This window comes from Styela clava, chromosome 8, assembly GCF_964204865.1.
Source record: "Styela clava chromosome 8, kaStyClav1.hap1.2, whole genome shotgun sequence".
In the NCBI taxonomy this organism is placed as follows: Eukaryota; Metazoa; Chordata; class Ascidiacea; order Stolidobranchia; family Styelidae; genus Styela; species Styela clava.
The window spans coordinates 12,332,429-12,346,976 of NC_135257.1; the positions used below are offsets into that span (position 1 = coordinate 12,332,429).

The following is a 14,548-nucleotide window of genomic DNA, read 5'->3' on the forward strand; positions in this document are numbered from 1 at the left end:
ATTAAGGGCAGTCATATCACACAATTCCCGTATTTTCTCACTCGCAAATAAATAACCAGTTTAGTTTTGTCATTCGCGTCAGTTAGTGAGTGATCTTTAGCTAATAGTTAAGTTGTCCTCATTGCCACAGAATCAGACAACAGAGTCTGTTTTACTTTAATTTTTAGTTCATCTTTTGTATAGCATCAAACAGTGTTTGAGCAATATGTTCCATGCCAAATTTGGCAACTTCTGCATCACTGAAGGCTTCTTACTCTTACATAAAATTCAAGCAATTTTAGGGAGCAGTCGGTTACTTTTTCATACGCTGCCATGCTATAGGTTTTTTATCGGTAAATCTAGATTAGACTTCAAAACATACATTCTTTGACAACTTCTGTATCACTAAAACGCTTGTTTTCATGCCTTCATGAAATTCTAAAACTATTTTTAGATACTACTCGGTTACTTTTTCTTGAGCTCACGGAGAGGGCTACTTGGAATTTGAAATTTTTTGGAGTTGTCACTTGTATAGCGCATGTTTAAAAAACAATTTTCATTGAAATATTCAGCGGGAGTTTCCTATAATTTTCATGGAAACCGTTTTGGGAACGATGTTTAATACCAGTCGAATGATAGCATTATTGCCTGTACAAAGACAACATATATTCACAGCAACTCTTTTTCATGAGGGCAATGTTTGATAATTGGAAACATGAAAAATGCAGGAGCACGTTATTTTTGAAATGAGGTATATAATAGAATTCTGTATAGGTTAAAACAATATGCTTAAGTCGGACATTTCCGTTTTTCCTATAACGCACAATTTCATTTGCAAACTAGGACATTGTGTTAAATATTTACGGAAAAATAGTCGCGAGCATTCTCTATTTTCTGCGAAACTTTAAATGAAAGAATGGTCTTAAATTATTACGTAGTGTCAAATTGAGGACATGTACGTTCACATACCCGGGGGAATCATTTAAAACTCGTTTTTAAACGCACATTGATTATGTCATGCCGTGTAAACAGTTTTATTGCAAACTCGAATATCTTATCAGTACAATGCTGTGACAACTTTAGCAATTAGTTTCGACATTAATCTTAGTCCGTATACTGTACACAATTTGTACAAAAAATAGGACAAAATGTTGTTTTGATCTGGCTTTTTCATGCATCTGGCTCTCTACAAAAGATTCCAGATGGCTTCTCTGGAAACGTCCTAGATTACTAAAACTTTTGGTTATAATCATACATTAACATAATTTCGAGCGCAAACAAAAGTAACCAAGAAATTAAAAAGAAGAAAATAATCGGCGATTGTAGCCAAATGCAATCGCACCCGTTATTAGCGAAATTTCAAAAAAGGGGAGGGGGGTCGACAAACATTAATTAAACAACCATTTACGGTATCTCATCATCTATATTTAAAATAATTTTTCCAATGGCAAGGAGACAATATGGACCACTCTACATTATTAAGAATTTTTTTTTTTAATCATGTCTTTTGAATCTGGTTTACGGTTTGCCCTTATCTTTTATCATTCAATTGTGCTCAAAACAAAGTTTGCATTTATATTTCGAGAGAATACTTGGAATTTGACAACCCCTAGTTTGTCACGTGTAACACATGTTTAAAAACCAATTTTTGTCCAAATGATCAGCTTGAATTTCCTAAAATTTTCCAATGAATGCATTGATGACTGTACAAAGTCTACATATTTATGCACCTCTTTCTTATGAAGTCAATGTTTTACAATTGAAAAGCATATTAATTTAAAGTGAGGTATATAACAGAATTTTCTGAAAAATGAAAACAATCTATTTCAGTTGAATATTTCCGTTTTTCATATAACGTACAATTCAATTTGCGATCTCGGACCTTGTGTTGAAATGGTTTTCAGAAAAATAGTCTCAAGCAGTCATTATTATTTTCTGCGAAACTTTAAATAAACTAATGGACTAAAAATTTTTACGTAGTGTCAAATTGCGGACATGTACGGCCTGATACTTGGGGAATAATTGAAAACCCGTTTTTTTTTTTCAACACACATTCATTATGTTATGCCGCGTAAACAGTTTCATTGCAAACTCGAATATTTTATCAGAAGCACAATGCTGTGACAACTTAGGCAATCGGTTTTAACATAAATTTTTGTCCGTCTACAATTTGTACAAAAAAACTAGAAGAAATTTTGTTTTCGTTTGTCATTTCCATGCAAAATATAAGCGAACATCTATATTTCATTATACAATATTTAAGGCAACATTTTTAGTTTAATATAAATTGGTTTTAATAATCTACGGACATTTAATTGGTGTCTGACTGAAGTAAGAATCAAATATTGATTATATTTTTAAACTAGTGAGCTTCAAATGACTTGAAATGAGAAATCATAATTACAGTACCCTGTGACGAACTCGATACTTTATTAACCACCTTGTGCGCCAGAATTTGAGAAATGTGTATAAAATATAACGGCTCAAAAAATATCACAAATTCATATACACTTCATCTTTGGATGAAAAGTGCTACATTTATACAAAACATCAAATTTCACTTTAAATAATTAAGGTTTGAAGAAACAAAAAAAAACTTTTTTTGTGTTTTTGATTGCGTGCTGCTTCTCTGAATTGACTTCCAAAAAAACGAATGTTGCATAACCCCTGCTTATGCAAGTAAAACATTCATACGTGTCCAAATAATTGCAGAAGAACGGGTGTTCATGCTAGTTATAAAATAGTAAAAAAGGAAAAAAAATTTCCCGTCTCTGGCCTGGATATATAACGTTCTGCTACTTGCAAATTGGTCAGTTTGGTCGTGTTCTCATAGATGCAAACATCAAGAATCTTTTCTAATAAAGAGCAAAGATGGTTAAAGCATTCAATATTTTGGCGCTATTGTGCATGGGGGTAATTTCGTTTCCAACAATTTTTGGCCGTAAGTTATTGCTTTTTTTATTTTTTATCTCCAGACACTCTCAAATCTCATAAACGGTCTGCAAAAACTGATAAAAGTTTGGCATTGCAAATTGCAAACGGAATCTTCATTTTATACATTGTCACTATTGGTAATACATTCTGCAATTCAGCGCGTTTTCGAAGATAGGCTATGAATATACATTGAGGGGGTGCCTCATCAATGACTTTTACGTCTCCCGAGTTTATTTCTAATTGAGAGAACAATTGTAATGGGGAGTATCTAAAATACACCATACGCCTATTTTTTTCAAGGCAAACTTTATATATAGTAAAGGACGGCGAATCTATATATACTAAAATGAACATGTATTGCAAAATTGTGTGAACGTTTTATTGATAGAATGTAATAATTTATATTATTCCAATTGTTACAGGTAAACATGCGAGGGGTAAAAGCCCGACGCCAGTAGATGGTTTTGCAAAACTTGCCGAAGAGATTGGGAAGTTGACACTCGCAACACAGAAAATGACGCAAGCAATTCTTGAGTGCAAAGCATGTGGTATGAAGATTAAAACCTAAGCTAATAAAAAGTATTAAACATTTACGTAGATGCTATCAGACATCGATTACAAAAGTTAAAGTAAATTTCACATTGCGAAAATGATTACTGGAAGTAAATTTTGTGAAATTTTATGAAAATCATTCGATCATCTCTAATTTATAGCAATATATATCTATTTTTAGGAATAGATCGAAAAGATGATTGTGATCTCAGCAACCCTTGCTTTACTGGTGTTGAATGCACTAATGTAGAAAGAGGCGTGAAGTGTGGTCCTTGTCCTGAAGGCTATATGGGTGATGGAAAAACATGCACATTTATAAAGGAAGTGAGTTGGCAAATTTACAATGTTTCTCGCCGAAAAAAGTTCTATTAGTCATAAAATCAGCATCAAATTTACGAGTATTTGTGGAAATATAAGCCCCTACATCATAAATTCCTAAAATGGTATTGAATAAAAAGTTTCATTCATTTGTTTAATTAAAGTGCCCGGTAGGCCAAGCCGGAAACGGGATTCACTGCGGGAAAGATAGTGATAATGATGGGCAGCCAGACGAAAAACTGCCATGCGAAGAACAGTCCTGTCAGAAGGATAATTGTGTAAATATACCAAATAGTGGACAGGAGGACAGGGATGGAGATGGAATTGGCGATTCTTGCGATGACGATATTGACGATGACGGCAGAAAAAATACAGATGTGAAAATTATTTTTATTGATTTCTTCTTACCTCTCTTGCAAGGTATGATGCAGTATTTGCGAATATCCGAAATCTTAAAATTTTTTTTTTTAGTGCTGAAATAATTCCCAATGTTAATAATGATGATGTGTGAGTATCTAAACAAAATTGTGAACTCTAATTACATTCTATACCTTATATTCAGCATTCTGAAAATAGATAAGATTGCTTTCCGATGATCGCAGAGAAGTTATTGCCAAATTTTATTGGAGCTTGATTGAGGGCATGTGGAGGATCTGTGTAAATTGATTAGCACCTTCAAAACGTATAGGAATTTTTACTTTTACTTATAGCTATACACAGATCTAATTTTGATTTTTCAGGACAATTGCAAATACATTGCGAATAAAGGGCAAGAAGATGGGGATGGAGACGGTGTGGGCGATGCATGTGATAATTGCATATCTGTCCAAAATTTCCAACAATTCGATGTTGATAAAGACGGATTAGGCGATGAGTGTGATGATGATAAAGATGGGGATGGTAAGTAAGAATATCAGACAAAATATCTCATAGTGACGTATTTTATCAATGCTGAAATTAGTGTGGTACTTAGAGGGAATTTGGCTCCGCTTAACGACCTAAAATTGTGTTATGACGCCACTATCTTTATCGAAGTATTGCATTGTGACATTTGATTTATTCCCATCCGATTGAACAGCAGGCTATTTTTGACCCAAATCTGATATTGTTTTAAAGTAGTTAGAGTTTTCATAGTCTATATCGAAGAAATTATGACTGTACAACACTGTTGCAAACAACTGATGCCTTTAAGTTCGTTCATTTTTAAGTACGTTTTGCTAGATCATGACAATTCTGATGACAACTGTCCAAATATTCCAAACGAGAGTCAGCTTGATAGAGACGGGGATAACGTAGGAGATGTGTGCGATAATTGTCCAGATGAAGAAAATCCAGACCAAAAAGATTCGGATTCTGATCTTGTAGGCGATTTGTGTGACCATGACCAGGTAATGTTTGAAATACTGTAATAATAAGACAGGGCAAGCTAATTGCTACGTTAGCTTTGGTTTACATTGATGTAAATGGAATGGCAAATACCAAATAGTCAATGTACATTGTTCAGAAATTCTTGGATATCTATTGATAATGATAGATAATATTGTCTACCGGTCTTGTGGCATGAGGTGATCGTACGGTTGTCTTGGATTTTTCGCGGACCCCTGGCCACAGAAAACCCTCTCTATACTTTACTACTGTATTCTAACATTTTTTAAGCTTATTTTAAGAGCGTTTGTGCGAGCGGGCGCTTACAAACTAGTTTGCACGTTTAAAAGCATCATTTTTATTAATATATACGAGTATATTTAACCACGTGCCGTTTGCTCGCTAATTTTGGCCTAATCCATCGCAGCTTTTTCGAGACTAATTTTAAATTGTTGAAACTAAATGAAAGACGTAATGACAATTCATTTTTTGGTTTACAAGCAATTTTTGGAAACACAGAGGAAAATTGACCAATACCTCGCAAACCCCGAAAACGATGCATTGTTTAAAACCATGCTTAAATATCTTTCTGGGGGGGCTGCTGCTAAAATACAATATATATACCATTGTCAACTTGCTGATTGGCCATTGTTACGGAGATAAACACAGTAATCAATGCTCGGGGAAACATCCATTTTGCGCTTGGGTTAATATTGCACCCGATTTCTCTATCCTTTTATTTTTCTAGATGATCTTTTTGTGCAGACAATTTTGATAAGAATTAAATAAATCAAATCGTAAAATTTAGGACCGGGATAAGGACGGTGTTCAAGACGATAAAGACAATTGTCCGGATATCATCAACAGTGGACAACTTGATACTGACAAGGATGGACTAGGCACGTAATCCAATATTGAAATTGAAAACTGCAAATGACCACAATCGAGACACAACACCTTCATAATCGACAAGAGAATTAAAATAAATAAATATTTTGACGACAAATTAAAAATGATATATATATGATTTGTTATATGGTGTGTTTCAAAAATAGGATAGTAATATAGCCTAATGCTTGTTTGATTAAAATATTTGTATTATCAATAATAATACCAAATGATGCAAAAAACTATCATACAGACTTATTGAAAAAATCATAATTTTAGGCGATGCCTGTGATGACGATGATGATGATGACGGCATAACTGATGAGAACGATAACTGTAGATTGGTTGCAAACCCCGATCAGAAAGATAAAAATAGTGAGTGTGAAATTAATTGTGTAGTGAAACATGACAAAAAGTACTTTGAGATTGTGTTAATTTGTCGCATACTTTTTTGTAGAAAACAGTGTAGGAGACGCATGTGAGGATGATTTTGACGGTGATGAAGTACCAGACGAGAATGATGCTTGCCCAAAGAATGCTAATATTCAGAAAACGGATTTCCGAGATTTACAACAAATTAATCTTGATCCAAGTGGCTCTGAACCACCAAATTGGGTGGTAACACACAATGTATGTAGCAATAAAAACTCACAAATCACAACTTTTATTGTTTACAACACTTCTCCAATTTTAAATCGTATACTTAAATATGGGCAGCATGAATGAACGCCCGTGATGTGCCGAAAACTTAGCCTAATTTCATATTAAAGCACCCAAAGAAGTAGCATTATAAAAACATCATATACATTTTCATATATTCCGACGTGGATTGTACAAACATTGATATAAAAGATAAACGTTGCTGATCTTCGATTGGCTTTAGATTTCCGATTTTAGAAAGCCTTAAAGTCTTTTTCACAGTCGAACAAACTGCTAGGCAAATAAAGATTGTACATTATTTTGCAATTTATTTCAGGGTAAAGAGATTACAGAAACCAAGAACAGTGATCCTGCGCTGGCAGTCGGTGATACTGCATTCAACGGAGTTGATTTCTATGGAACATTATTTGTGAATACCAATACTGATGACGATTTCATAGGTTTTGTTTTTGGGTTCCAGGTGTGATTTTAATTAGTTTGCAATTTGATAAACAGAAAAAATGCAAGTAAATCGATTATCTCCGATTGCGATTGTCTTTTTTCATCTCGCGATTTCATTTCGCAAGCTTCCTTCATCCGCACCGTTTCTCTCTTATATACATCTTGTATTGGAGCAAATGTGCGAAATACCGACAATTGAATACTTAATTAATAGGTAATTTATTTTACAGGATAGCAGTAGATTTTACGTCGCACAATGGAAGCAGGCTGATCAAGGTGTTTCTAAAGCTGGATTTCAAATAAAGGTCAGAGGTTGAGAATAATTACCTTTGATGGTTATCTCTTTCACACATATATATATGGTATATATATATATATAAAGTCGCGTCCTTCATTAATCTAGGTTACATTTGTGAAACATACGTCATTGCACTTGAATTATTCATTGCAAAATGACCGTTGAACCTATCTTGCTGCCACTTTGAAATTACCACTTAAACGCAATGAGCAATCAACATGAATACAGCTGTAAATAAATTATTGGATCACTGAATAATTAAATATCCATAATTTGAATGGATATAGAACGAAATTACCGATCTTATTTCAGTCTTTACTAACTTTCGTAATTGTTTAAAATAATGTTACGTTTGAATATATATATATTTAGGCGTTAAACAATAGAATGAGCATAATTTTGTTCGTTACTTAAAAAAAGATCTTTAATATTGTATACCACCACAAACAGGTTATTGAATCTCAAACTGGTCCAGCGAAACAGTTAGCTAATGCTCTGTGGAAAGGTTCAAGTACAGAAGGCCAAGCTAAACTTATCTGGATTGATCCAGCAAATAAGGGATGGAAGGATAAAACGTCATACCGGTGGGAATTGATCCACAGACCTTCAGTTGGATATATCAAGTTGAGAATATACCAAGGAACCTCATTAGTACGGTGGCTATATGTTTTAGAACCTAAAATTAGATAGTGGTCATACACAGTAGAACCTGAGGAAATTATGTCTCAGTTATAGGTTCGGGATGGCAAAATAAGTGTACTCTATTTTTTCTCGTTCGATTTGAAACATTTTCATATAAAAACATCAAATACTGCGTGGAACAATAAAAAAAAAGTACTTGGTTGTACTTTATATTCTAAAATTACGAGCGCGTATAAAAACACAGCTTTATATATGGCTCAGTTCAGTTCAAATATTCATGCAAGTCTTATATTGCCCTAATTAATTTATAAGTATTCTAAATTTTAGTTGACTGATAGCGGAGTAGTTAAAGATGAAACGTTCAAGGGAGGAAGACTAGGTGTTTACTGTTATTCACAAGAGAACATCATTTGGTCAGATGTCGAGTACAGATGCAATGGTAAGACTAACAAGTTTCTTATTCATAAAAACTGCTGTACAAGACACTTAATGCTTAGGCTAATTAATCCTCAAGCGTATTTAAAACAAACACTTTAAAATCATAATTACTTCCTATTTGCGTAATTAGCGTATCTAATAATTAGTTTAACATATAGACAGCGCCGGGCCATGCGTTTTAGAAGCCCTATAGGCAATGGAGACTTGGGTACTATAGCTATATATTAATAGTGATGAAACTAGTGTTATCTGAAGAAAACTACGACAAGTAATATTCGATACTAAGGCCAAGCTATGATTGGGTATATTTCAGAATTTATTTTTTCAAACTAATATTAGGCGGATCAATATTGAGGCCTGGAGCGTCTGACGAACTCGAATTATTTATTAAACATCGATGCACCATTAAAATTTCGTCTTTTAAAATTTCTGTGGTGCCCGCTTTCTCTTTGTACCCTACGTACGTGCTTATTTTGCCTAATGGTTAATCCATGCCTGCATATAGATATCATTAACGAGACGAGAATAATATGTTCAGGACCTTCAATTCATATCTCAATTTTCAGAAACACTGCCATTCGATTACCAAAGCAGTTAGAAACTGTCGTAACGTCAGATGGAGAAGAAGAAAAAGAATTCAGGATTGTTTTGTGAAAATGTGAAGTTTCTCAATGTACGTTGTTGACGTCGTGATTTGGTATATATATATATACTGTATATATTTCAGCAATGTGCAATGACAATTTCATTTTTAATTTTCAAATATATAGATATACATTGAAGATAAAACAATAAAGCTTCTCCGGATATGAAAAGATTTCTCGATTCATTTTCTTATCGAATATTCAGACAGGAGTCAGGACTAACATGATTGTTCGGCTCGCAAGCGGGGCTGTTGAAATTGGCATTTTTCAATGGAACGCATTTGTAGTTTTCCGGAGTCTGAGTCGAAATTTCAGACTTTTAAGGGGATACCAATAAAAGAAGTCAAAGGAAACATTGCATGAGCCAGAGATTTTGGTATCAGAGCTCGGAATTTTTTACAACCCGTAGTCTGGAATCGAAGTCAGTGTTGAAGCCAAAAGTGTTTGTAATGCAGAGTTCGGGAGTCCATCGCAAATTTTTCTCGACTCCGCTGCCTTGATCGAAAATAACAGCAAAAAACTTTCATATCTGTAACAGAGTTCTGCCCGCCCGTTGGCTGTGAGCTTACGATAGCTTATTAAGTATGTAGCATTTTTAGAATTTGCTTCAGATCAAACAGCACTATCAAAAAAAAACAAGACAGCTATGCTCAAATATATGGACACGTAGAGTCACATAATTTTGATGACGTCATAGCGAAAAAAAAGTAATAGCCTTCTGGAGAAAATTTTTATCTTTAACCACTAAAAATTTCAAAGCAATTGGTCCAGTATTCGAAGAGAAAAGCGACTTTTAAAAACGTGTCAAGCGGTACTGAGTTAGCAGTCAGGCAGCATCTTACCTGTACACTGTAGGTATACGGTAATTGATCACAGAACAGTTGTTCCCTTGCAAATTTTATGTTGTTTACACTTTAGGACAGATAATTGATCACAGAACAATTCTTCCCTTTCAAATTTTATGTTGTTTCCAGTAGACTCTCATCAAAATAAACAAATATAGTAGGCTACAAGTGCTACAACGCTTGCATTACTGCACTGGTAGGACCGTGAAAGAATAAGTTACGGTAATTTCATTGTGGTAAGACACCGGTACCGGCACCAGTACCAGTATCGTACTTACGTACTGAGCTACCAGTACCGGTTAGCAGTCAGCCAGCATCTTACCTGTACACTGTAGGCCATATACGGTACCGTAATTGATCACAGAACAGTTGTTCCCTTGCAAATTTTATGTTGTTTACACTTTAGGACAGATAATTGATCACAGAACAATTCTTCCCTTTCAAATTTTATGTTGTTTCCAGTAGACTCTCGTCAAAATAAACAAATATAGTAGGCTACAAGTGCTACAACGCTTGCATTACTGCACTGGTAGGACCGTGAAAGAATAAGTTACGGTAATTTCATTGTGGTAAGACACCAGTACCAGTATCGTACTTACGTACTGAGCTACCAGTACCGGTACCGAACCTGTAGGTCTGATATTCCGTTCCGCATACGATAGGCTATAAAACTTGCATTGCAGCATTAGTAATACCGCGGAAGGAATAAGTCAATTTCACTGCGTTACGGTACCTGTATGGCAACTTACCAGTACCGACCTACAGTAGCTGTAGTACTGAGCAAGACAATCGATCGCGAAACCGCTTGAAATAAGTGTAAAACAGTGTTCCCATGAGTAAAAATAAATACCGCGAAATTTTGTATGAAATATCATATCTCATAGGATTCATATAAAATTTAAGAATAAACAAAAGTAATAGCCTTCTAGCGAAAAAATTAATCTTTAACCACTGAAAATTTCAAAGCAATTGGTCCAGTATTCGAAGAGAAAAGCGACTTTTTAAAAACGTGTCAAAGAACAACAAGAACAAGAACAAGAACAACAAGAGAGCTATGCTCAAATATATGGACACGTAGCGCCACCCAATGGCAATAATTTTGATGACGTCATAGCGAAAAAAAAAGTAATAGCCTTCTGGAGAAAAATTTTATCTTCAACCACTGAAAATTTCAAAGCAATTGGTCCAGTATTCGAAGAGAAAAGCGACTTTTTAAAAACGTGTCAAAGAACAACAACAAGGATAACAAGAACAAGAACAACAACAACATAATATTGAAACGATCGTTATGTCCACTACGTGTCCAACAACAACATAATATTGAAACGATCGTTATGTCCACTACGTGTCCAATAAACGCAGGTAACTTCGGATGGTTTGTAACTTCGGATGAAATTTTCAATCGTTTATATCTTGACTAAATTACGTCATATTTTGCTTCTGGCAGTTTCTATAGAGAGTCCTTTTATATCTAAATCTGTTATCATCTTCAATCGTCTAATCTTATTTATTTTTTGACACAAAAAATCACATTTTAGCCAAAAATTGACACCTTGTTCTTGAGCGGCTAACATAGCGAATTCTGCCGACGCTAACTTCACTAAAAGACCGTCAATCGCTAGAGGGCATACACAATGTACAAGGAAAATTACAGTGATCACGAGATGTCGTGTGCGATTCAAGTAAAATATATTATTCTTTCTAATAACATAATTAGATTGCGAATGCAAACATTGTGATACTCTTCATGACTGTATTACTGATATTGTTTATTTCAATATAATTTTATTTAGTAATTGATTGTATAGTATATAGATAAAATGTGAAATTTCTCCAATCTTCTGTTTACTCATACCATACTATTAGATTACAATTTCAAACAGTGTGAAATATTACTTTTTTGGAATGTATTATTTATCTTCTAATATTGATTAATTCAATATTATTTTATTTTATGAAAATCTAATAAAAAAAAAAAAAAAAAAAAAAAAAAAAAAGATTTAAAAATTTTCTCAAAATATCGACGTTACGAGGCTTACGCTGAACGTGACGTCAACAACGTGATTCAATTTCGCTCCATTTAACGCCGACGTCACATTGCGTAGCTCGCTGCGACATTTGAACGCCAGACTATGTGGCGTCACGTGTAGTTACGGTGAATATTAAGTGAAAGCTCCTACCTGTTCCTAGTCACCAAATCCTACAAAAACTTCATGATAGCCCCAGTCATATGCTGTTTATTCATTGTGAATCCGTTTAATGCACATCAAATTTGTGCGTTAATATTTTTGCATTCATTCTCCGAACGTATAGATGTTGTTGATACGTAAGGCTAATGAACAGCCAGTTACGCGTATCTATACTATCACAATGATAAAGTATTATGTTTACGATGATAATATCTTAAGCGTAGAATGTTGCACAGGTGAGCATGAAACTCAGGTGCACTCAGTAGGAGGTCGCAAAATGAAGAAAAGAGTATCAAAGTTTCTATTTGGCGTTTTTATCTGTTTCATGTCATTTGACTTTGTCTATCTGCCCGTGAATACATTATATCTGAATTATGAACACGAGCCACAAGCTACACCGTTCCATAATGTTTTCCATTTCCACTGCCATTTTTTACTACCTATCGTAATTCATCATTCGTTTTATTATTATTGGACACGTTTAGTGGCCATAACGATCGTTTCAATATTATGTTGTTGTTCTTATTCTTAGACACATTTTTAAAAAATCGCTTTTCTCTTCGAATACTGGACCAATTGCCTTGAAATTTTCAGTGGTTAAAGATTAATTTCTTCGCTAGAAGGCTATTACTTTTATTTATTTCAAAATTTTGCGTGAATTCTATGAAATTTGATATTTCGTCTAAAATTTTGCTGTATTATTTTTTATCCATGGAAACACGGATTTTAGTCAGTGTCATGACTGGCTGTACGTTTTGATTCTGAAAAATTCTTGCTACTGGAAATTCAGAACTTTTTTGAGGGTACCGGTAGCGTCAAAGGTACCGGTAAAGACTGATTCGCTCTGGTCTAACGTGTCCATATATTTGTGCGTAGCTCTCTTGTTTTCATTCGTTTCATTTTTGCTTCGTATTAAAATTGGTTTTCCACTTCCATTTTTACGACTTAGTTTATTCGTCTGTTTTTTTTATTTTCATTTTTCCCATGTTGTCTCATTTTTGTTTTGTATTAAAACGATCATATTAGCAAAATCTAGGACTTTCATGAAATTAAGAATAGTCAGAAGTAAATGGTTTAGTTTTGCGAAATGTCAGAAATAGCGCTGGGCAAAATTATCATAAATTATTACATGCGTTGTATTTTGAAGCATTTTAGCGGTAATAATTATGGCGTGACACTGTCAAAATCGTCGAGTAAAGTGCTGTGTTTGCAAATTCCGTAGATAAAATTGTGAGTTAGTCGGTAACGATTTTAGCTATAATAACCGTCCGGTTATTGTTTTGTCCAAAAAAAAAAACGTTAAAACTTGAGGGAAATAGTTATATATAATTAGCGTCCGACCCGCTATTAGGACCAAAAGCCTTATGACAAGTATAAATGCACAACGGCCGATTTATTCAATTATTATTATAAATAAAAATTCAGGATTCGTGCAATCGCAGGTGCAAAGCATAAGAACGTCAATCATCGTCTTAATAAATATCTCCATCCCGGTGTTGATAATAATATCACCGTTCGCTTTAAACTCGAACGATTAATAATATACAAACAGTTATAAGATCAAAGCCAACACATAAGATAAAAATCAGAATAAAATTAATTAAAGTTTTGAAATCAGTCCTTCTCGTCTTCAAGAGCTGTTGCCGATGTAAACGCACGGGTATACCAGCTCAATGACATTAAGCATGCTGCTAATGTCATTGACCAGATATATAAAACTTCAATGTCCGCCGACCCGAAAGAATTAACAATCGGAAAAATAAAACGGCCGTCATAGATGAACGTTAGTGTGCGACACGCAAAACGGATCACGACATCGTGAGTTCTACGCAGCGACGTTATCACGCAGACATTTCTCTCTCACGACGAAATGACGCAAAGCGAAAAGTGGCCATCCGAAGTTAGAAACATTTGGAATACAGATCTGCAGACAAATAAAGTCAATAATTTGAATGAAAAAAGGTATTGACTGATATGAAACCGAGTTTATCGTGAAGAGAAAGGCTTCATTGTATTATATTCCAAGTTTGGCTTCAATTGAACAATAAAAGGCGGAGAAATTGTTCATAATATAGTGAAATCATCCGAAGTTACCTGCTTTTACGGTACCTAATCCGTTCAGTCAGACAGCACGGTTACCGTAAATTAGTACCGGTACCGTACGTCAGCGTGTCCTTAGCTTCCTGCTTTGCATCACACTCTAAAGATAAAAAACCTTTTTGGTGTGCAAGCAACAACTGTGAGAGAATCCCCTTAGTATCATATTCATCTTTGAACTTTTAATCTACAACAGGCTTGCTATTTCACATAAATGCATATAACAGTCTTCCAACAAGTTTCGTAATTGCACGATGA

The 14,548-nt window shown here is 34.4% G+C and overlaps 1 protein-coding gene across 1 annotated transcript; it reads left to right on the forward strand.

Annotated features, from left to right (window-relative positions):
* Window positions 1-2,802: 2,802 nt before the first annotated feature.
* On the forward strand, window positions 2,803-10,266 carry LOC120346436 (cartilage oligomeric matrix protein-like). The gene is made up of 14 exons (XM_039416176.2): window positions 2,803-2,920; window positions 3,336-3,461; window positions 3,647-3,789; window positions 3,948-4,160; window positions 4,524-4,683; window positions 5,005-5,171; window positions 5,957-6,047; window positions 6,316-6,411; window positions 6,494-6,666; window positions 7,013-7,156; window positions 7,368-7,442; window positions 7,886-8,086; window positions 8,405-8,516; window positions 9,082-10,266. The coding sequence occupies exons 1-14, from the start codon at window positions 2,851-2,853 to the stop codon at window positions 9,111-9,113; spliced, it is 1,803 nt and encodes a 600-aa protein (XP_039272110.2). The 5' UTR covers window positions 2,803-2,850; the 3' UTR covers window positions 9,114-10,266.
* Window positions 10,267-14,548: the final 4,282 nt, after the last annotated feature.

Bases quoted from the DNA above. Each gene is read 5' to 3' on its own strand.
- LOC120346436 (XM_039416176.2), top strand. From the start codon at position 2,851: ATGGTTAAAGCATTCAATATTTTGGCGCTATTGTGCATGGGGGTAATT. The intron at 6,667-7,012 runs GTATGTAGCAAT...AATTTATTTCAG, and splicing joins ATTGGGTGGTAACACACAAT to GGTAAAGAGATTACAGAAAC. The intron at 8,087-8,404 runs GTACGGTGGCTA...TCTAAATTTTAG, and splicing joins TATACCAAGGAACCTCATTA to TTGACTGATAGCGGAGTAGT.